General features: G+C 43.6%; 5 protein-coding genes across 7 annotated transcripts in view; 3 read left to right on the top strand and 2 right to left on the bottom strand.

Moving 5' to 3' along the window:
* The window catches only part of LOC128302285 (E3 ubiquitin-protein ligase CBL), a 72,855-nt gene extending 63,240 nt beyond the window's left edge, over positions 1–9,615 (top strand). For 2 of the 3 annotated variants that reach the window (XM_053039075.1, XM_053039074.1), the window contains exon 9: positions 6,083–9,615. In XM_053039075.1, the coding sequence (XP_052895035.1) occupies positions 6,083–8,455 (2,373 nt within the window). In that variant the 3' untranslated portion in view covers positions 8,456–9,615. Of the gene's footprint in view, positions 1–70; positions 2,203–6,082 lie in introns of those variants that run through there. The other variant, XM_053039076.1, reaches the window with a different exon arrangement.
* A 5,126-nt stretch (positions 9,616–14,741) lies between these two features.
* Positions 14,742–15,931, top strand: LOC128305565 (farnesol dehydrogenase-like). The gene is made up of 2 exons (XM_053043074.1): positions 14,742–15,381; positions 15,458–15,931. Exons 1-2 carry the CDS (start codon positions 14,818–14,820, stop codon positions 15,629–15,631), a joined length of 738 nt encoding a protein of 245 aa, XP_052899034.1. The 5' UTR covers positions 14,742–14,817; the 3' UTR covers positions 15,632–15,931.
* LOC128305566 (ADP-ribosylation factor-like protein 2) lies at positions 15,924–17,226 on the top strand. Its single transcript, XM_053043075.1, has 2 exons — positions 15,924–16,050; positions 16,130–17,226. Exons 1-2 carry the CDS (start codon positions 15,986–15,988, stop codon positions 16,617–16,619), a joined length of 555 nt encoding a protein of 184 aa, XP_052899035.1. The 5' UTR covers positions 15,924–15,985; the 3' UTR covers positions 16,620–17,226.
* Positions 16,689–17,081, bottom strand: LOC128305568 (uncharacterized). The gene is made up of 2 exons (XM_053043076.1): positions 16,865–17,081; positions 16,689–16,788 (listed from the first exon to the last, which is right to left on the bottom strand). Exons 1-2 carry the CDS (start codon positions 17,026–17,028, stop codon positions 16,689–16,691), a joined length of 264 nt encoding a protein of 87 aa, XP_052899036.1. The 5' UTR covers positions 17,029–17,081.
* On the bottom strand, positions 17,150–21,904 carry LOC128305564 (uncharacterized). Its single transcript, XM_053043073.1, has 4 exons — positions 21,612–21,904; positions 21,383–21,535; positions 20,879–21,306; positions 17,150–20,788 (listed from the first exon to the last, which is right to left on the bottom strand). The coding sequence occupies exons 1-4, from the start codon at positions 21,780–21,782 to the stop codon at positions 17,614–17,616; spliced, it is 3,927 nt and encodes a 1,308-aa protein (XP_052899033.1). The 5' UTR covers positions 21,783–21,904; the 3' UTR covers positions 17,150–17,613.
* Positions 21,905–23,378: the final 1,474 nt, after the last annotated feature.

Below are 23,378 nucleotides of genomic sequence, written 5' to 3'. Positions count from 1 at the left end.
CCGTTCGCGTTCGCTCGTTCCTGCCAGCGCACTCTCTCTGTCTCTCTCCCTTTCCTGCTCGTGTTTTCAGCCCGGAAGCGACCCCCAGGAGTTGATAGTCGCGGGGTCATCATCAAAACCATCATAAACTATTCACGCACCACCCACCCAAACTGCCATCGCTTGTCTCGTGATCTTTTGCATCCTTGTAGCGTTTATACTTCCTAGTTCAGTACTGTTTATGTTCATCCTTACAGGGGGGGGAGCACCATTGCAATTTCTCAACCCCCTTCATGACCCGCGTGTGGGTCGATTTATGCTGCTGTCGTAGAATTATAGCTCTAGCACCGTGCTAGATTGCCTGGATTTAAATTCTATAGTTGTTCATTCATTATCAACTCCATAACTACCCCTGATCCCGCGCATATACAATTTTGCACGTTTAGTTACGCACGCGCTTCATACCGAATAACGAGATGCAATTAAATTCTTCATCAACATTGGATGTAGATATATATATACGACCAAGCATACGTCAGAATATATGACAAGCTCACCCAATCCAATCCCAACTTCAACCATTCATTTCCTATCGCAAGTGCAAATGTTTCGCTGCCAACGGTTGTCGGGGCACGAAAATCGATTAAAACACAACATTACACGTGCACCGTGCAGCAATTTTTGCTTCGAGGGGGGTCGTGTTGTGTGATTAGAGTTGGGAATAATTCCAATTGTTGCACTACATTTAGTGTGTTTCCGTTTAGCCAAATTTGTTCAATCGTAGATAGTTAAGTATGCGATGAAATTGTTTTGCGTGTCAATCGGATGATACCGTTCTACTTTATTTGTTTTTTTTTGCTATATGTTGTGTAATTTTTTTGTTTTTGCAGTAAAGTCAATGAAACAGGAATTTGTTCTGTTACTATCGATGTAGAATAATATATTGATTGATATTCCAGACGGTTTCATTATAGGGCATCGCAAAAAAAAACTAAGACACACAATTATAATTTTCTAAAAAAAACTGAACATATTCATAATTATTCCCCTGTCATGATACTTCGTTCGCTAGAGGATATTTACCAAGCTAGTATGTTCAGCCTTCATTAGCAACATTCATGTTTGTATTAAATGCTGAAACTTCCACATCGTACACAATGGGCAATAGTTGCTTGCTATAAATAGTTAACGTAAATGTATAAAAAGAATGTCGAATAAGCAACAGATAATACTCTTCTCCGCGTACCCATGAATGTATGACGTCAAAACGCTATACCGCTGCTAGACAGAGGCTTCCGAAAGTATCGTAGAAACAAAAGAAAGCAAATCAAAAGGAATGAATTTTGAGCTTGGAGAAAGGATTGTACATACATTTAGAGCATTAACTGATTAGTAATCGAGAAAAGCCGCGGAACTGCAGCACGAAAAATGGAAACAAGTATGAAGTAAACCTTGTGATGATTAGCGCGAATAGATTAATTATACAATGTGGCCTTAAAATTAGTTATTAAACTCTTTAGGGTATCGTATCACACAGACAAACATTCGGATAGGGTAGTGATATAGACGCTTGGATGCGCTGTAGCAATTTAAGGTAGATAGATGTATGGTTTTCAAAACAAATTTTCTACACTGAGATGAGAGATGCCATTTATTTGCTTTTGGAATGTGCACATAATCAATCGGAGCTTTTGGAGGTTTTTCTACGAACTGTAAAATTGGAGAGTCGTTTGTTGTAACTTTTCTGTATTACTACCCGGAATGTGGTTTCTTCAACACACACGTCCTTTGGTCTCGACTAATGTATGTACAAACCTTACGAAAAGTGTTCCCTAAAAATGTGTCCAGTATGTCAGTCTGCTTAGGGATTAAGATATTTATTAAAAAACAAACAGAAAAAAACCTACTTACCTTACCCCAATCGAGCTATTTTCTGTAGCTTTTTGTCGCAATTAATTAACCGGTCAGCAAGCAGTAGTAAGAGAGCTTCTGTTATTGTTCACACCTATTTGCGGCTCTAAGAAGCATTCATTCATGGATCCTTTTTTTTTGTTTAAACATAAAACAACAGACAGCAAAAAATAGACACACAAACATATCGGTTAAGGAAATCGTGCAAAACATTTGTTACAAGAGTACCGAATAATGTTGATACGAACATTATTTTAGCACATGCAACAAGCATGTTAGTTAGTTTAAATTTTTCGATCAATAAGCGTAATTATTGATAAAATAAAACGAAGCATAAGAACAAACAATCGCAATGCGAGTGAACGTCCAATCGTTACACTGTATCTTCTATCACCCCCGATCGGTTGTGCATTAATCTGTTTGCGTTATTGGACTGTTGTTTTTTTTATTCGTTCCGAGTTTATTTATCACCTCACCACCGCCCTACGTATCACAGAGCGCATACTCACCTACCATCACCGCTAAGGCACCTGGCATTCCCATCATAACAGCGCACCACCAATGTTTCGCCCATTTATCGTAAATTTGGAATGAAATTTGATATGTTTTACAAAGGTATATTTCCGCATGCTGGTAGATCGTTGTGTGTTCTGTCGTTTCTTGTATGTGTTTTATTCGTCCATCGGTTATGTTTGGCTGTGATCTATTTGAGAATAAAACGGGGGTCCCATTCCGTTACCGTTACGAAAGTTACGTGTGAGTACTGTGCGTGTAGGCAAATGGTTTAATGTTTACTCGGGTGATTCGTTTGAATACTGTTAGGGAAAACATGCCATTCGATTAGGTTCGTCCTCCACATACAGCTGAGTTGTGTGTACAGATGAATCGCTGTTAGAAACAGTAACGGATTTAATTTATTTATATTGACATTTTCTCTTGAATATGCTGTATATACAAAGCATTATTTTTTGCAGTACGCCGGTCAGATAAAAAAGAAGAATGTGTTAAAAAAGGAAACAAAACACTATAAATTGCTTCAAAACCCGAAAAAAAATAACAAAACTATGTTGAAAAACACAAAACGCAATGGGTCATGCGTTGCACACGGTGCGTTGCAGAGTGAAACCGAACGTGTCATAAATCATGCATAACTTCCAGGCGCACAACGAATAATGCCGCTCTCGATGCGTGTCGCGCATTAAAAGCAGAGTCACAGATTGTTTAGGGTATTTCGCTGTTTTGTTTCCCTTCTTTTGGTACAAGTTTAAAAAAAGGCAATAAAATATTCAAAAAGTTCCATATCATACAATACTCCTATAGGAGGTATAGTGACTCTACTAGAACCGCTAGAACAAACACTAACTACGACAGGGGATAAAAAGTATAAAAATAAATAATATTAAAAGAGAAACCAGCTCCCTCAAATAATGTAGACGAAGTGAATAATTCAGACTCAAGACCCTGTTCCGGGTTTGAAATCTTCACCCAACACTTTGTCCCTCTTGCTTGGAACGGAAACAGTGGCACATTTAAATAAACTCACAGTGACAGTTTGTGATCCCTTTTCCCAATCCCAGGCAGCCTTTGTGGAAATTCACGATGGGTCTGCGTCTGAGAGACAGTTGTGATCCTTCTTTTTGTCTTTTTGTCCCTAAACCAGAACGACCTTGACGAGTTGTGCTGAAAATGAAAACGTCAATCGTTAAATTAAATCGTGTGATTATTGCAAGCGGAAGCCTAGAAGGATTTGAAATTGTGATAGGAAAGGATAAAATAGAATCTACTTCATCATGGTACCAAACGATCGGTCTGAAATCACCACATGCTCTGTGGGAGGAGGTCAGTGTATAAAGGGACGTGTCCTGAGTTCGAGGAGCTGCTTAATCAAACCCTTAAACAAGTAGAACCAAAGCTATTACCCTCCGGCCGTTTGTGGTACGTTTGAGATAACCTCTTCTTCCGCACTACAAAATTTCATCCTTTTTTTCCCCGGATAAAAGCTCAACCCCTCGGATTGATAGAAATGTTCGTTTAATGAAGGAAGCAACCAGAAACCCGGTCAGGGAGAAAAATCGTGCGTCATTAATCTCGCTACTCTTGAGGTTTCTTTTTTTTGTTTAAAAAGGTATTTCTATCGGGGTTTTTGCTATCACCGGGCACAGGTTTTCCGCCACTGGAACTGGAAAATGGAAAATTGATTCGTGAAATAAGTCATCGCTTTAGCCATCCCGATGCGAACACTCCCCCCATGGCAGTATGGTTCATGTTTCATGGGTGTGGTGTCCACGACCACACAGAGTGGAATATGGAAATACGATATGATTGAAAAATGGAACTTTTTTTCGGTTGGTTTCCTCATTCCGTGGTATTTTTTTTTGTTTCCCATACGAGCAACATTTTCACGGAATTTTCCATCAATCCGTACCAATGGTGTGTTTGCATACCATCGGCACACCGAGTATTTATTAATGTTTAAAATTAAACTTTTCCACCCCGGGCTCCTTCCCTGCTCCACAACCTGTCGGTGGCTGCGTCGTCGGTATGGCAATTAATATTGCATCCATTTGCAATAAGAAATCAGGATTAGCCTACAAAACCAGTCACCTGTCAAGAATGCACATATTGCATTGAGCGCCATTGAGCTGGAATCATTCGTACAAAGTTTTTAATTGTTAATATACGCACTCGATGTGTTTAACAGTTAGCAGCTTTGCTTATTGCTTTATAAAAGATCGCTACTGCTTGGGATACTGTCTCAATTTTCTCAATACATACACTGCCTGTAATTTTTGCTTATTTCCTTTATGCTTATTTCGTGACATTTTATAAAGAATCGTCAAGAAATGCATTAAAACTTTGGCTTCATCTTGTCTTTGGAGTTTCATCTTAGATCTTTGGACTTTAGAGATCCTTTGATCTTTAAACATCCACCAATTATTGGAGATTGACTAATCTTTAGACATTCAAAATCGTTGGAGAGTTTTTTTTTATAAAATGTTAAATTTATTAAATTTAAATTTATTAATTTTAGTCTTTAGTGAATCATGGATCTGTAGAAACTCACAAAAGATTGTTGGATCAGAAAAGATCCACTAAACATTGAAAATTTATTAATCTTTAGATATTAAAAATCGTTTGAGATTCACTAAACTATGGATATTTAGTTATATCTTTAGAAATCCATGAACATAATCTTTGAGTATTCATGAATTTTCAGGCATCTACTAATGGACATTTTGATTGAGATGTGATTGTTTCAACATTGACTCCAAGTTCGAATCACTCTTCAATCCAATTCATGGAAAAAATCCCTCAAATCCTCTTGATAATAGAAAATACGTTTCAGTTGTGATTTTGTTGTCATAGACCGCAAATTAAATCCAAATTAAAAAAAAAAAACAATTACATGAACGCTGGAGTAAACCCGTAGTGAATGCATGTCGCGAATTAAGTAGTATACTGCTGATAAATTATATTAAGTGTTTTCATGCAAAACAAAAACTCTTTTGGCACTATACCTTTACCTATTAGTTGATTAATCAAGCAACACCGTAAAAAAAGTATATTAAGACATGTAAATTAACAACCATAACAGAGCATGCGTTCCTTCTTCTTAACCGGCCCTACAACCTCAAGAGGTCTAGACTTGCCTTTTTTGGCATTCCTTTAACCTGCTTTACCCGTCGGTCCTCGGATTGGTGAAGACCGGCGCTGCCGGGCCACCCATAGAATTTTTAGTACATTTTAAAATCAGTATCTTAGTAAAAATGCATGCAATTTGGTTCAGTTCTCTAGTTTGCTCATTCTGTAATATCACTTCACTCCTCTCACCCTGTCTGTCACGCTTTCCTTTCTTTGTGGTAAATGTTTCGATCGATTGGCTCGATCACATGGTAATATACTAAATAAAATTTCCTTCTCTGGTTCTCGTTTCTCTCTCTCTTTCTTTCTCTCTCTCTCTCCTCTCTTTTCTGTATTACACTTCCATTTCCTTAATTTAATCCCCCTTACCTTTGATATGATGCGTGCGTGTGATCGTGTACCTTCCACAACTCCCACCGTGGATGACGGGAATGCGATGCGTATTTGTGTGTATGTGTGTCTGTGTGTTTGCGTATGTGTGTGTGTGTGTGTGCGTGTGTGAAAACCTCTTGTATTATTTACTGGCGCACGGATTGATCACGACGAGCAGGACGATTTCAATATTGCCACCTCATCCCTGCACGCGCTGAGCAACAGCATGACGCTGGCACGCAACAACAACGACAAGCAAAGTCCGCACTCATCGCCCCGTCTGCCCCGACGCCAGCAGCAGCAGCAGCAACAGCAACAACAGCAACCGCCATCTTCGTGTCAACCGATCACGCAGGCACCGTCGGCACCGGTGCTATCCGGTAGTGACATCTATGCCGGAGGCCCCTCATCGATGCTGCTCGTGGGGATGTCAACGCAGGCACAGCACGCCACCGGCCACAGTGGGAATATGGTTGCGAACGCACCAACGGGAACTGCCGTCGGTACCTGCAACTCCTGTCCCGGGCCTCACGCATCCACCAACACGTCACCATCCTCGTCGTCGTCCGCATCGTCCACGACCACTTCCTCTTCCTCGCCCTCCTCCTCATCCTCCACCTCCTCCACTTCATCCTCGTCATCAACCACGTCCTCCTCCTCCTCGTCCTCGTCATCTTCAACCGCCTGTCCCGGCAACACCGGGATGTCATCGGCACCAGTCGCAACCTCGCACCCTGCCCTTAGCTCGCCGGCGGCCATTGCTGCGGCGGCGGCAGCATCGGCACCTCCGCTAGCGGCGGCCACCGTATCGCACACGGTCAACGGCAACCTGGCGACACACACCAACATTTCGCTTAGCAGCTGCGGCACCAACAGTCCCAACACCCACAACAACCTGGTGAAGTGTAACAAATCTTCCTCCTCTTCCCTTCTACCGCAGGGTGGCGGAGTTGCTGGTGGTGCCGCCTCCTGTACCGGGTCTCACCAGCAACACCAGCCCGCAAACCGATTGAGCGCCCCGGTAAGCAGTGCGGTCGGATCCGGTAACTCTCCGAGCAGCTATCTCATCCTGAAGGCACTCAACAAAGCCCTCTCGAGTGAAACGACTGCCAGCTGCCAGGGTGGATCGATGGAGTCGATCTACCAGCACGGATATCGACAATGTACGACGACCCCACCACCACTACCACCCCGCAAGTCCTCACCGGGCATACTAGCCGGGAGTGCCGGTGGACCTTCCGACGTTCGACTTCAAAAGTCGTCCGCCTGTAGCAACCGTGTGATCTCCGGCCCATCTTCGCAACACCTGCAGCCAAGCGCGGCTCGACCTACGGGGCAGATTAATGGTGCTTCGAGTATGGGCAACTTGGCGAACCACACGTCCGGTGGGCTGCATCTCAGTCGCAGTTCGGAGAATCTCCCATCGTTGGCAACCTGCCAGCAGCAACCACCGCCACCACCCGTTCCCAAACATCAGAATATCGTTGTGACGGCACAGGAGCAACACCACACGGCGACTTGTCCCTGTTCCAGCTCACAGCAGCAACAATCTGCACCGGTGACGTTAACCGACCCATTCGCCGCCGGTGATGGCAGCACGGATAAGGTGATCGTTGGTCCAGCGGAAACAATCGTCGGTATTATCGACACGAGACCGCCCGAGGCGCGTCATCCGATCATACTGAAGGTGGACGAAAAGTCGGACCAGAGTCTGATCCTTACCGCCGCCCTAACGCCCAACAACGTGTACCAGTTCAAGCCGACGAGTGCGTCGGTCAGCACCAACAATCTGAACGGGATCGTCACGGTACAAACGGCACTTAGTGAGCAAGTTACCAGCAGTCAGTCAGCGGGAGAGTCAGCTACTCAGCCAACGGTCTGCACAACCTCGTCGGTCCAGTACAAACCAGCTCCGGCTCAACCGCAACCAACACCCCAGCGACAGCCACAGCCCCAACCACGAACACAGTTCACGCAACCACAACAACCTACGGCAGCATCCGGAGCACCGGCGACGACTCCCTCGAACAATCATCAGCGACATCAGTCGCTACCGGCCAACAGTGCAGCCGTCGGTGCGAAGATCCTTCCGCATCCACCCTCCAAATCGATCACCTCCTCACAGTTGGCGGCATCCGCAGGTGTTGGTCGATCTGCCATCGGCTCCTCCAGCAGCAGTAGCAGTGCCGGTGGCCATCCGCTGGTGTACGAAAACGTCAACCTAGCAGCCGGCGGTGTACTGAAAGAGTGTTCCAGTAATCGGCACGGGATGTCGGCCAGTGGTAGCAACACCACCACCAGCAGTAACAACAACCATCTGGCGAATTTCAGCGGCGGTGCAGGAGGAGGGCCATCGCTCAGTTCGGCCCTCAACAACAACAACAACCCGAACGTACCGTACGAGAATATCAACCTGGAGTACATCGCACGGCTAATGCAGGAAGGTTACTCGAAGGAGAACGTCATCACGGCGCTCGGTATCTCGCGCAACAACATCGAGATGGCGTGCGACATACTGCACGAGTTTGTCAGCAAAAGTGGTGGTGGTTGAGCGGGAAGATAAGCCGGAGCAGAGCAACCATGCAACAATGCAAATTAGTTAGGCGATTAGGATTTTGTAATGGACAGGACGATGCTATTTGCGAAGATGGACACGATCGATTAGGCTAGAATTCCTTGTACATATGTATGATTGTGAACTGTACATTTAAGCGCGTGTGTGTTGTGTTAGGATTTTCAATTGCCGCTGAAATGAACGCGATCTGAAGCTAGTTTTTGTAAGTATGCGGAGCGTGTATTATTCTTTCATCAAATGGAAGCTTTATTTTAGTTCCTTATCGAGCGCGTTGAGGTTTACATTTAACGATTAGATAGACACGAGGTATTGTTTTCTTTTTAGATCTGTAAACTGTCGCTCTCTATTTCTGTTTCTGTTTTATTTGTATTAAGTATTTGCTATCTTCTGGTGCAAGGAGATATTTGCATACGAGACGACACGAGAGTCGCACCTCTGGTGTGCGTTTGCGTGAACATTCCTGACTGTGACACATACGTATATAGTGGAACGGTGCTTTACTACAACAAATGCGCACAAATCCGGACAGGGGACATTCAGGATGAATTGAATAGCAACAGGAATCAGATCTACATAGTATAGTAGCACTTAACCGAGGCAGCCAGTAAAGCGCTGACCATTTTGTGGCCATTACTCGCTCGTTTATCTCACAACAAACTGGTAAGGAGTTACATGAGCAGAAGAACCAGTAGTAAACATGTTTTTTGCAACAGCAACAAGAAAACTTTAGATAACTTTCAATGTACAGCACACGCGTTGTAAAGCTAATGTAATTACCCCCGTTTGCAAAGTTTGGCTGTGGTTTTCGCATGTTTTATCATACCTTTTGGAAGGGGGGGGGCGCAATGAAACTATTGTAAGGAAAAAGTGTAATTTTATCGTTTGGACAAATGAAAATCTAACTTGCTAATGCGAATAGGATACGAATCATCATGCTTAGTTGTTCTGTAGACATCTTGCAGCGCTCGTGTAACCTCGCGGCTTTACGATACTAGGGGCGGCGTTCGTGCCAAAAGTGTAACGTTAGGTGGCATTATGTGCACTGTGTTTCTTTCCATCTGTTTAAAAGAAAAAGTTACAAGGGAAGCCAAGAATTGATAGGTGACGCATAGTAAAAAGGTTTACTAATCATTCGTTTGTCGTCGTTACACACCCCCACTCGAAAAGGACACACCATAACGACCATAACGACCTGCGCGAAGTGTCACACTTGCTAATCGACTAATTGTACAAACAGCAGTCACATAGAGCAGATGTATTACGATGCGAAGTTCCATAAATTGTGTTGCAAAGTAAACGAAACACGATAAAGAATCTGAATGTATATAATAATTGGTTTTGGTTGGGTCGATTTGATCGGGTCCAGTACAACAAGCTTTACGTTGATATTACTACAGACGTTCTAATTTATGCTTTACAATACGACATTCATCCGACGTCTCACAGAAACTTGTACGTAAAATTTTCTTTCTTTACAATAATAGACGAGAGTGAAAGAGATTACAAACAGCAGAAAAAGTCACGATTTGCGTAGGTGTGTGTGTGTGTTTGTGTGTGTAGCCGGCACAAAGCATTTAAAAGCGTAACCGAATGAATTGAACGATTTTATTACATTTTTAAAACACTCGGTAATCCTTGCGGCAAAACATTTGCCCCACACGAAACCCCTCTGTCGACTGGTTTGGTGGGAAGCTTTAAGCAATAGCCATTACTGCATTAACGAATCGCTTACCGGTGCAACACGTTCGAAGCGTTTGTGTCATCTTCATCCACTAATCTAGGCAGTTACCCGCTTGTTTCCTATCCTGCTAACCACTAATACTCATCACTAGACTCCGGATCCGGAGAGATCCCCCTTCCCTCCTCCTTTTTCACCTTCTCCGCTCCTTTCATACCTTGTAGCGATTTTAGCACAATGAAATATAACGTAAAGATAAACTAAGTGTATCACTGTACATAAAGTAGCATAATAGAATGAAAGCAAGCATAGGATGGAAATGAAGGAAAGGGGGGGGTTACATATTTAACAGAAAGGAAACGAACCCCTACACATAAACGAAACCCCTAAAGGCAATGGATCGTATGTGATCGTGGTATGGAAAAGAAAAGGAAACACATTAAACGTAGAAGGAAACATAATGCAATCAACAAAGTGAAAAATGAAAGGAAAAAATTTGTTTATAGTTTCGTAAATTGATACACGGATAAGGAAACTAAACTTATAAATAATATACGACTAGAGAGCGAAAGAAAGAGAGGGAGATAGAAAAACCAAACCATGAAAGGTAATATAAAAAACACACACACAAATCGCTGAAAGCATTTTTAAAGCAGACGCGATTAATTACGAAACGAATGAAATCGAACTAGGCAAACCAGAGGGGGATGAAGGGGGTAGTGGAGACAAAAAAGAAAAGAAAACATGCATATATTTTTTATATACATTCTTCGAGCTATAAGGGATAAAATAATGCAAAGAATTTCGAACAAAACCTGGCAAAAACACTAGCGAGCATCAGGCGCATATACGAAAACAACAAACAAACAAAACAAAAAAACATAAAGACAGTTCAATAAGCAAACCAACCACCAAACATTTGATCGTTTCCGTGTTTTTTCCATGCTGTACGCCACGTCACAAGGAAGGAGTGGTTGCGTATGTGAGGATCGGTGTGTGTGCGTGTGTGTAAGAATGGCCCGATAAGGATACTAAGTATAAGTTCAAAGGATACTAAGTATAAGTTCACACGAACCAAAAGCATTGTTGGGGTTCGCTCGTACAAGACGCGCCCCCGCTGGCCAATTAACCTAATTACAGGATCGTAATAATGGAGCACAATGTTACAAACAAACTTTAGCACACTATTTGGACGGGTTATTACAACAACCACGAACCACAGCAGTTGGCACACATGCACACACATATTTAAAAGTAAACCTCGCTCGCAAGTACTCACACACACCCACATCGGAATTTAAGATGTTTGCCAAAAAAAACCTACTCCAGTTACATTGCCAGAGGAAGAGCAGCGTGAAAGAATGTAGCTACACGAACAAATAGCAACGGTTGGAACTCCCTCTTCTCACTGCAGTCAGCACCGGGGTACATGTGGTTCAAACTCTGTGAATAATGATAGGCTGAGGAGATAGATCAGATAGATCGTAGCGTGGTAAGAGCGTGGCGAGGAAGCCGCCTTGCAATCGCCAGTACACACACGGGTGAGTGAGCGATGGGCGCGTAGTGGAAGGAACTGGAACAAATATATGTATATGTATCTCAAACCAGAGCATATAAGAAACTTAAATTAACGTTTGTCCTTTTACTTCTTTTCTATGCGAATGCTATGAGCGTGAGTATATTGCGAAATGAGCAGTGGAGCATCAATCCCCTTGGAGGCCCAGGGCGGAATTATAAATGGAGCCTCTAATTTTAAAAACGTTGAATGTGGGGGGCATTGAGGCCCTTGCAATGAGGCAAAGCTAAAGGCGCAGTAAGAAGGGGCATTACAAACATTTTTTGGGGCCTCCAACACGGCGTAGCCCTAGGCGACCATCTACTCCATCTACCGTTTGATCCGCCGTTGATCCCTTTTCTCAACTAAACCACGAATCCGAAAATCAAACTATTAAATAATCTTTTAATAAACACACAAAAACACTGTCCCCAAAATACTTCATATAAACACGTAAGTACGTAAAAGCGTTTACAAGAAAGCATCGCCACCAGCAGATGCTGATCGCGCCTCATAATTACATGCGTTTTAATGGTGAGTATATAGTTTGCAGAAATATAGTGACGAGCTGAGCTATGCCAGCGCCCGAAGGCCTTGGACACCGCACAGCGTACGACGATACGGATAAAGAGCAGTACAATAGATATTAATATCACATATCACATATATCAGCAGAGTGACTCGCGGTACTGTTTGCCTCCCACATTCCCACATTCCCACATGGTTATTCTTCTTCTTGATGACAATCTTTGTTGGGGGACAACAGAGAGCAAAATGGAAAGAATTAGTCACCGTCAGTGTTTAGTGTCCAGCTTACAACAGCTAGAGGAGCACACGATCATCTCAGTCGTCATTGCATGTTATTCGTTAGCGCTTTTCCTTTCGTCGAAGTCTCTCCGCGTATGCGATCGGAGCCACCAAAAAGCGTCCGGTTTTGTGATTTCTGACACCAAGAGAGCATCCATGAAAGGAGATAACATCAATCTGATCCGCACAAGGATCCGCCATGTTTGTACATGGTTGCTCACGTTATCAGTCACTGTGATGCTATTGATCAATTAAAGATCTTCTACGATTGGCTATTAGTTGCACATACTATCAAACAAGGGCCCTCTCTGGAGAGCAATCGTTAGAGTAAATAGCTCAGCTACTGTGGAGAGAATCCTCCGTCTCGTTTCATCCATCCATTTCTTACAGTGCGTATCATAACTGAACAGCAGGTAAGTTTTTTAATTATTAGGAGTAGGACACATAGAGTGCCACTATTTCCGAAGACATTATTCATTGCTTATTGTTCAATTATTTCGCAATAATTATATCTCTTGTCGCCGTGGAATGTCCGGGGGTTTGAAAGGATTCCATATATAAATATATTCCATAAATATTCCACATTGTTATTTCCATAAAAATAAACTTGTGTACCGTTATGGTACGCACTGTGCTGTTTGGACGAACGGAAAGAGATGAAAGATCAGTGGACGGATCAAGCGCTATGATCAGTAGAGGGAAGGGTACAGCTAAATGAAATGCTACCACGTGGTACGGAAATTTGTGCTATCTCTTCGTTGATCATGCTCTCTTGGTGTCGGAAACCAAAAATTCCATCGTTTCTGAGCGTTTTTGACGGACGCGATCGGCGCAAAATACGAAAGAGATGCAGGATCCGTTTTGCCTTTTCCCCCTTCATTCTAATGCGTTTGATAGGAATGTGAAAGGAATGTTCTTTTATAAACCTTAATTCTCACATTCCGGTCACCAAAGAAAATGAATTTATGGGTATATATGGGTATGTGCCTTGCCTTGTTATCATTTACAACTATGAAAGTAATTATTTACTATATGTTTTATACGTAAACATGGTTTGTTGCAATGTGTATCTGCAGATTTGTAGCCGAGTTCGCTGACCCAGTCCCATGCCTTTCCATCCTTCTTAAGCGACCATAGTTGCTGCATGAATAGTTTAACGACGATTATCGTTGGACCCAGCAAGCCGTGAGGGTCGAAAATGTTGGCTATATATAACAAAACTATCCGCTTGGTATCACAAGTTACAAAATGGGCCGATTCCGGGGCATTTTGTCCCAACTTCAAAATTCGCCAGGGGCCTCTTGTGATACCCTTCGGTGCCCCCTCTAGCAAAGGAGACTGGGCCTATGTATACAACTACTACACACATTTTTTGGGGTCCCCAACACGGCGAGGCCCTAGGCGACCGCCTACCGTTTGGTCCGCTGCTGATTGTTTTAACGTTGTCCTGTCAGTCTTCAACTTCAATCATTGCTCGTACAAAGCAGAAGGGCCTATTATCCGTGGAAATCGCTTGCGCAACCGATCATACCGGCAGCGAACGTTACGGCCAGCATTCCACTGCATTTCTCGTTGAACGTGTCGTTACAATCACTGAAAACTCTACGATCAACTGTCTCTGACTTGTTTGATCCGGGTCCATCGGCAATCGCTGTTATTTGCCTATCTTGGGTACCTGGTAAAATGTGATAAGATAGCCAACGCTACCAACTAATCATCCACTTTACCCCTGTGTGGTTTGCTTCCTACGTCGAAAGCATGAGTAGACATTTTGCTGTGAATGAAACGACGCTTATTGAGCCGAACCGTTAATAAACTCAGCCACCAAGTGTGCGCCAAGCGCCGCCTTGTAAGTGGAGTTTGTTAGTCAACAAGGGTTGGGTGCTTTGCAGTTTTGTGTACCTAGCGCAGTGGTGCTACGCAAGAAATGAGTATCCGATGCTCCAGAAACAACTTTGTGTAAAAGGTAATATAACTTTGTTAAAGCTAATTACTCAACTAACTAATTTAAAAAAAAGTTTGGTGAAAAATCGACCAAGATCCTTCAAACGGTTGATCACGCGCAGGTTAAGAAGCTCTGATTGCTTATTAAAGTGTTGTGGATTCTCGCCAAACAGTTGATTTGCCTCTGCTCATACAGCGCATCTATTCTGCAAGTCATTCTAGCTCGCAATCTCGACATTCTAGTCAAAAAGGGTTTCACCGAACGGTGGACCATTCAGTCCTATCCCATCAGTTATTGTCATTCCCACTGGGAGATAAATTTGATCGAACTCTCGAACGACGAACGTACACGCAATGGATCGTTGGCGCAACAAAGTGGCCGTTGTAACCGGTGCTAGCTCGGGTATTGGGGCAGCGATCGCAAAAGATCTGGCCAAAGCCGGCATGATCACCATCGGATTGGCCCGACGCGTTGAGCGGGTGGAGCAGCTGAAGCAGGACCTGCCGAAGGAAGCGGCCGCACGGTTACACGCGATCAAGTGTGACGTTTCGCTGGAAGCTGACATCGTGAAGACGTTCCAGCGCATTCGGGACACGCACGGTGGCGTGGACGTGCTGGTGAACAATGCCGGTATCGTGCGGTCCAACAATCTGCTCGACGTTGGCACCACCGCCGATGTGCGGGCCGTGCTGGACACGAACGTGACTGGGCTGGTGCTGTGCAGCCAGTGGGCTTACAAGTCCATGGTCGATCGGCAGGTCGACGGTCATATCGTGCACATCAGCAGCGTGGCCGGACACATTGTTCCCAACTTCCCCAAGATCAACATCTATCCCGGTACGAAGCACGCGGTACGGGCCATCACGGAAACGATGCGCCAGGAATTGAGAGCGGCCGGAACGAAAATTAAAGTCACGGTAAGAAGGATGCATGGCGAATAAGGATGTAAGAACAATCTTTTAAATGATCATTATTCTCTTACTGTTTCCGCAGAGTATCAGCCCCGGTGGAGTGAAAACAGAAATTCTCGATCCGTCCTTCGTTCCCGAAGATATGCCAATGCTTGAAGCGGAAGACATCTCGGCAGCCGTACTATACGTGATCGGTACACCACCAAATGTGCAGGTGCACGAAATCATCATCAAACCGATCGGGGAAGCATTCTAGGCAGCACGTGGAGTGTTTATCGTTTTGGTGCAAACTCTATTCGGGCATGACACTAAAATTGATACAAAGACCGCTTAATTGATAGGGATGGCTTTATATTAAATACACACGCACTACGCGCTCCATAATTCAAACTTCAATGAGAGACACACGTGTCCTGCTGGATCCTTTTCTCCAACAATCCAACGTGGTGTGTAAACGAGACTTAATGTTCGAAAATATGTTGACGATTCAAACTGTTTATTGGGAGCTGTCACTAACAGTGCGTGTCAAATAAAACCACCACGTAAACAAACCCCATTTCATTGCTCCTGTTGTGCTGTGGTGCTGTGCAGCTGTGGAAAAACACGCAAGATGGGATTTTTAACGATTCTTAAGAAGATGAAACAGAAAGAAAAGGAAATGCGAATATTGTTGCTGTAAGTACTGGGCATGAAATTATCATAAAACCGAACATCCACAACGATAACGACGTGGTTGCTTTTTTTATTTCCACAGCGGCCTCGACAATGCCGGAAAAACCACCATCCTGAAACGGTTCAATGGTGAACCGATTGACCAGATATCGCCCACGCTAGGATTTAATATTAAAACACTGCACTACAACGACTATGTGCTGAACATGTGGGACGTAGGTGGGCAAAAATCGTTGCGATCGTACTGGCGTAATTATTTCGAGTGCACCGATGGACTCATCTGGGTCGTGGACAGTACCGACCGGATGCGTATGGAATCGTGCCGCGAGGAACTTACGCTACTGCTGCAGGAAGAGCGACTCGCCGGTGCCACACTGCTTGTGCTAGCCAACAAACAAGATCTGCCCGGAGCACTGACGGCGAACGAGATCAAGGAGATACTGCAGCTGGACAAAATCGAAACACACCACTGGTCGATACAGAGCGTAAGCGCCGTGACGGGTGGCAAACTGGTGGAAGCCATCGATTGGCTAGTGGAAGATATATCGAAACGGATTTTTACGCTGGACTAGTTGCTCGTTGCTAAACGCCGTTAATTGATTAGCATCCACGGCATTGTAATGTTTATTCGCTGTGAAAACTTAATCGCGCGTGGCGCTATTCCAGATTCGATTCTTTGTTTTAGCGTTCATCTTATCGCTGGCACTCAGTGGTGTTAAGTGGGCTGCATCGACGATGTTTCTGTGCGTGATAAAACAAATTAAAATTGGCTAGTGGCATTAGCAATACGTGAGCATTCAGTACATTCGGGACTTACTTGAAATCGTCGTAGTTTTTCGAGGTTAATACCGCCCGCAACTTGGCATCGTTCCGCACGGCATACAGCACATCTTCCCGAATTTGTTCCAAACAGCGTACCTCTAGTGCGATTATATCGTCACGAGTAATTGTACCATAACCAGCTGCGGAGATGGCAAACATTCTTCGCGTTTAAACAAATGAGCGAAAATAACACGAAAACCGTTGCCCATGGCAACGACACCATTGCATAGCAGGGTTACTGCACTTTAGTAATCAATCAACTGACACACAAATGCAAGGATCTTTGTCATATGTATTTATATATCTTCATATGTTCTTACAAGCGAAATATACCGCACTATCGATGGTAATTATAAGTCTAGTTCTTTACATTTAATTCTCATACAAGTAATCTTACCATATACTCATCTTACTACTACTTAAACGTAACCTTTTAGATAGTTCCAATTTCGCTATTGTTTTTGTCATTATCTCAAACTTCTCTTCGAGCAAGAAATTTGAGTTTCCAAGAATTAAGGTTTAACCTCATAAAAAAATAAGATTCGACAAAAGAATTCAAAACTGCGACCGTGCGCAGTGGAATTTTGCTATTGCTGGAACGTTACTTGCGAAGCAGTTGTGTGCTAATTGTAATGTGCAATCAAAGAAAGTGAATGATTCTAACGCTTCTTGTACTTCACGCGCCATGTTAATTGATAAAACTCGATGCTATCCATCATCAGCAGAGCTATACAAACGGGGAGATTATTGTTTTGCGACTAAACCTTCATCATTGCTAGCAATGGCACCAAACTCTTTCTGAGTGCCTGGCTGAACTTCCTCTCGTGAACTTTCATCACAGAGTAGTTCTTGTTGTCGTTCCGAGCATGTTGCAGGATTTACGTTAACATCCTCTCCGTCTGTTTCAGCAGTTGTATCTATAGTACCTGTAGGTTCGGCTACAACTGTGTCATGATTGTTGGGCTGTAGTTGTTCGTGTTCCGCAATTGTTGCAGTCGCGGAAATTTCTTCTCGCTCATTTTCTTCATTGTGAGGTGTTTTTTGTTTTTCCTTTTCTTTTTCTTCTTCTGCTTCTTCTTCTTTTTCGATATCATCATCATCATCATCATCATGTTCATCTACTTTACATCTTCCATCATCCTGACAAGAATCAACTGTTTCTACGCGATCTTTCACATCCGACCCGCTAGATGTTTCGGCATCTTTCGTTACTTGCCGTGGGATCAAATCATCCGAATCGTCGCGTTCTGGAACACCTTCTGGTATGGCATTAACATCACTGTTATGGGCGTCGCCAGCTGACAGTTGTTGCTCATTGTATGGATCCTCACTGTGGAAATTCTGTTCTTCAGGAATCGTAGTTACGGAAGATATCTTCAACTCACTGACAGTTTCTTGTGGTGGTACAAGATCTTTCGGGATCGTAGTTACAGATGATATCTTCAACTCACTGACAGTTTCTTGTAGCGGTACAAGATCTTTCGGGATCGTAGTAACGGATGTTATCTTCAACTCATTGACATTTGCTTGTGGCGGTACAAGATCTTCCGGAATCGTAGTAACGGACGATGTCTTCAAATCATTGACATTTTCTTGTGGCGGTACAAGATCTTCCGGAATCGTAGTAACGGACGATGTCCTCAGCTCACCATCGTTTTCTTGTGGCAGCGGTACAATATCTTCCGGCACTGTAGTTACGGATTTGATCTTCAGCTCAGCAACATTTTTTTGCGGGAATGCTACGGCTACTGGCTTCGAAACAGACGGTTCGCTCATGGGAGGGGAATCCGTATGCCTTAGATTTTCTGTGCTGTCATTTCTGATCATCTCTACCGTAGTCTCCTTTTGCTGTTGTTCTACTACAGGTGTTGGTTCCGCCGCAACATTATCGTCAGAAGTTAACGATAAATGTTCTACCGGATCGATCGATTTGACCTGCGATATTACTGGCAAACCGAACCGTTCCGATTGTTCAGCCAAAGAATCGGTACTGTCCTTCGAGGTCGAATCCTGCTCTGAAACGGTTGACACACTTTCCTTTTGTTTTAGCAAGGCAAACGGATTTATCATTACGCTGGATTTGTTAACCGTTACACCCGACTGACTGTCGGCCGATTTTTTGCCCGCAGCAATCCGTACACCAGAAAGACTCAGTGGATTGAGTGATTTCTTGTAGGAATCATTGCTGGACGCTTGCCTTGGGTTGTGCGATGCGGGATAATCGTCGAGACGTTCTCGCTTGATGCGCTTTCCATCGAATGTTATCACATCTTCAGCAGGACTACCCGGGCTGTTGCCTTCTTGCGGTTCTTGTTTAATTCGTACCGTCGTCGTATCGATAAAAGTGGCCTCAGCTGGATAATCTTGCTCCGGATCCGTCACGCTTTCCTGCGACTGTTCATTCTCCGCTTCCATCGGTTCCTGTTTAATGGACACATTCAATCCAGATGTCGATGTCGATGACCCAGATGTGCACATGTAACGCTTCACCGGTGGTGATTTGCTGTTTCGCTGAGTAGTCGTTTTTGCCGCTTTCTTAGTATTGCCAGCTCCACGAGATTGACCATTGTCGGTTTGCTCCTCGGTACATTCTTCGGGCGTTGATATAGGATCGGTTGTAGCGGGTTCTTCACCTACCACGGATGCATTAAGCAATCCTTTTTCCTTTTTTATCTTAATTCGCAACGCTTGGTAAGATGAAAATGATGCTTCGCTGTGTTTGTCCACCACAGAGCATTGCACAATTGGGGACGTTGCAACTGTTTCCTCCATTGGTTCTTGCTTCACGGCAACAAACATTGAAGCATCTTCGTATCCTTCAAAATCTGACTCATCTCCATCGTTCGAAGCCATTAGTTCTTGTTTAATCTGAAGCTCCACCGGTTGCGCCGATTCGTCATTCGGTCGCATCACATCATTCCAGTTGGAAGTAAAATTTGTCCCGGAACCGATCGGTTGGTATTGTTCCACACTTATTATCTCAACGTCGCTATCACTATCCCCACCATCATCATTGTGATGTGCAAAACTATCTGCCGCATTATCATAATCGTCCACATCTTGTTCCGATTCGGCATCTTCTACTTCCCGATGGTCTTCATTCGTCGGAATCGTTTCATTCAAACCATTTTCCAAAACGGCATTATTTGCAACCAACGTGGCCAACATGCCGGAATCCTCGTGTAATTCCTGCTTAACATTGGCCTTTGACAATACAACCATCGGTGGGTTCTCAGAAGCATTACCGGCCCCGGATGAAGACAATCGATCGCGCTTCTTTTTCTTTTTGCGCACCTTCGAAATGGTAGCGATGGCTTCATTCACCGACGAGAGCATACTACTGATCGTGTTTAGATCCGTATTTCCATCCACCGATTCGCCCGAACGTAACAGTGTCGCAATTTTGTTCGTCTCCTCTATCAACGAAGTTCGTTTCTGATTATCCTCCGCTTCAGTGCCAGAAAATATGCCCCCGGTCGAATTGTGACCGTCCGGTATGGAGTTGGACTCGGATTTTAGATCGGGCAGATCGAACAGTGGTGGTAGTGGCAAATCTATTGTTTCGTTCTTCATGCTTGCACGTGATGGACGTCCTCTTCGTCTTACTTCCGTACCACCGCTGCTCGGTTGTCCGTTAACCGACGCAGCATCCGGTTCATCCTTCGGAACGATAATGGGGTCCAAAAGCGGGAGCGTGCCGTTGCAGTACAGTATGAAGTGTCGCATGAGCAGATTTTTCTTAAGAAAATTTCTTCCACACTTCGGACAGCTGGACCGAGCGCGTATGAAGCATCCATGCCACTCGTACAAGTTACGCGTTTTGAAAGTTTTCTGACATAATCGGCACTGCATATCGGGCACGAGGGCAACTTCATACGATACCTGTGACATTCTTATACAAGCGTTCAGCGACACATGCCTTAAAAGGAAGGAATTGAAAGTAATTAGCAAATTAAACTCTAAAAACCCCTACCAAGCCAACACCATGCCGTATACCGGTGATACTAACTTGTTCAGTGTATTGATGTAAGCAAACTTCTTGCCACATCTGAAACAACCAAAGGCCGTCCGTGTCAGCTTGTGCCAAAGGTTGTGATCCTTGTACTCCGTCGCTGTATCAAAATATTCCATGCAAGACCCACAGCCGAACTTGTGCACTAACGGTGTATGCTTCACAACGCGATGACGCTCCAGTTCGGAGCTCTGGATGAACGATTCATTACAGTACTCGCACGGGAAATCGTACTTTGAGCGTTTTTCACTAGGTTCGTCTAACGCTGGTTTAACATCAGCCTCTTCACTATTACCCGGCGCATCATCAGCTTCTAGTTGTTTCTTTCGATTCCTTGTTTTTGGCCCACGTTTTACTTTCGGTTTTTCATCAACATCTTCATCATCCAGCGTAATTACAGCGCTGTCTACTGGTTCAGCTTTCGGCTAAAATCGAACATGAGTTATGGTTACCCTATTCGTCTCCGACACTCACAATTCTTATGGGTCGCGTACTTACCACTAACGATGTAGCAGGCTGTACCATGGGCAGATGGAGAATTTTGCGTATCTCAAGATCTGTGGTTTCGCACATCATACGGTACTCGTAGAAATCATTCATCTTATCGACACACAGCGAACAAATTAGTTGCGGCATTTTATCCGTCAATGTCACCTGTACCAGTGGTATGAGATGCACCGCAATTATGATACCGCGTAAGTGCCTGATGTTAAGGACGATTCGCACTTACCTTTATTCCTATACATAGCTCAATCTTTTTTGCCAGTGGTGGCTCATCGGATGCAATGATATCTTCTGCACCAAGTATTGGAATCTTGTCTGGATTATCCACTCCGCATAGGCGACAGGTTTTGGATATTTGCTCGCACAGTAAGCTGATCGAAAACCGTGCCCGATCCATCTTCGTCTAGCACACTTTCCAAGCGCCCCTCGCGATCACATCAAATCACAACTTTTATGTTTCAATTACCGTCGTTTTGGCTCTGTAAACAAAACAAAATAATAAACTGTTTTTGCTGTGCCATCAGAATTCTTCCCTAGCGATGGAGCGCTTGATATTTACTGTTTTCGAAAATGTGCTGAAAAGCTGTAATGTAACTGTCAAACAGTCGAACAAGATAAGGCAGTCTGCACACTAGCCGACTCAACACCGATCACGATTTTCTCGCAGAAAAGGTAAAAAAACAATTGAAACGCAGTTTTGCACTATTGCAGTATTAACTAAAATTTTATCAAATTCATTTGACATTACGGCAAAAAAAGACTTGCTAAATTTTTTCCAAAAACTCGTGTCTAGATTAGTCGTCTTCTAGACACGAGTTTTTGGAAATAAATATTTCACAAGATACCAAATAGAAGAGTTTTCTGACAAGTTACAAAACTTGCCAATCAGATCGATCACATTCTCCAAATACAAGAAAAATGTTTAGATTGATACAAGATAAAAGTCGTTTTTCGATAAAGCGCCATTTTGGGTTTCATTCTGACAATTCGGGAATATGCTCGTGGCGAATGCATGTCGCGAACACGCACAAGCATATACTGGTTTGTATGCTTTTTTTGTTTTATGCTTTTTAATATTTACTCATCCACCTAATTAAGTTCGTGCTTCATCTTTATTTAGTCGAAAAACACAGCAAACAATTAACTTTCCTACGATTTATATTGAAACGATACAGGAGTAACAAGATTCTCAACAAGGCTCTTCCCAGCTAACAAATTCGCAAAGGAAAATTTATATGCCGGAAGAATGAGAACGAAGTTTTTTTTTCTCTGATTTTGTAGATATACGAGTGTGGCCGGACACACGAAAGGATCGATACTAAATCCCATCCGGACCATCCCTTCGTACGCTGGACTATAGGACTGATACATGTACATGTAAGTGACGGAAGGTCTAAAATTGTAGGCCACGATAACCGGGACGTGGTGCGATAGAAAAGAAAGTCGATTGATCTACAACAATCTATCTAAGTACGTCTCCACATGGGCCGCGGCCGCCGCGGTACCGCTAAGAACACAAGAAGCTTAGTGTACTTTAAAAACATTGGAGAACATTGAAAAGAGCAAATTCTCCCATCGCTTTTGCTCAAGGTCAAACGCCGAATATGTTCTTACATAAGCGTCAGCCAAATTAACCACAAAAAATATAACTTCTAAACCACTTTTGCTTTGTATATTGCTTAAATTCGCTTCTCCAATCAACAAAGTAACAAACACCCATATATTTAGTACCCAACTAGACAAATCAGTTTGATCTCTCGCTCTCCCTTACTTACAACCAAATCTGTCAAAGCGAGGAAGCATGCTGATTTAGCTAGTAGGCTACCTTCAAGATCAACGCACCTTCGAACATACAATTGATTCGAGTCTTGTTCGAAGTCGAATTATTGCAATTTGTGTTAATCGGTTAGGGGCAAAAATCATTGCTTTGTTTGCACTACGGGATTTTAATTGGCAATTTTTGGTTAGTTGGGTCTTCGAATGCTATAGATTT

The sequence above is a fragment of the Anopheles moucheti genome, chromosome 3 (genome assembly GCF_943734755.1).
Source record: "Anopheles moucheti chromosome 3, idAnoMoucSN_F20_07, whole genome shotgun sequence".
NCBI lineage: Eukaryota > Metazoa > Arthropoda > Insecta > Diptera > Culicidae > Anopheles > Anopheles moucheti.
The sequence above is the reverse complement of the archived record's forward strand: the minus strand, read 5'-3'. Positions and strand labels throughout refer to the sequence as shown.

What these genes read in the sequence shown, in the direction of transcription:
- LOC128305566 (XM_053043075.1), top strand. Translation starts at nt 15,986, where the DNA reads ATGGGATTTTTAACGATTCTTAAGAAGATGAAACAGAAAGAAAAGGAA. An exon ending in GAAATGCGAATATTGTTGCT is followed by an intron (nt 16,051 to 16,129) that starts GTAAGTACTGGG and finishes TTATTTCCACAG; the next exon opens with CGGCCTCGACAATGCCGGAA.
- LOC128305568 (XM_053043076.1), bottom strand. Translation starts at nt 17,028, where the DNA reads ATGTTTGCCATCTCCGCAGCTGGTTATGGTACAATTACTCGTGACGAT. An exon ending in AAAAACTACGACGATTTCAA is followed by an intron (nt 16,789 to 16,864) that starts GTAAGTCCCGAA and finishes TATCACGCACAG; the next exon opens with AAACATCGTCGATGCAGCCC.
- LOC128305565 (XM_053043074.1), top strand. Translation starts at nt 14,818, where the DNA reads ATGGATCGTTGGCGCAACAAAGTGGCCGTTGTAACCGGTGCTAGCTCG. An exon ending in GAACGAAAATTAAAGTCACG is followed by an intron (nt 15,382 to 15,457) that starts GTAAGAAGGATG and finishes CTGTTTCCGCAG; the next exon opens with AGTATCAGCCCCGGTGGAGT.
- LOC128305564 (XM_053043073.1), bottom strand. Translation starts at nt 21,782, where the DNA reads ATGGATCGGGCACGGTTTTCGATCAGCTTACTGTGCGAGCAAATATCC. An exon ending in TACAGCCTGCTACATCGTTA is followed by an intron (nt 21,307 to 21,382) that starts GTGGTAAGTACG and finishes GTTCGATTTTAG; the next exon opens with CCGAAAGCTGAACCAGTAGA. An exon ending in TACATCAATACACTGAACAA is followed by an intron (nt 20,789 to 20,878) that starts GTTAGTATCACC and finishes CTTCCTTTTAAG; the next exon opens with GCATGTGTCGCTGAACGCTT.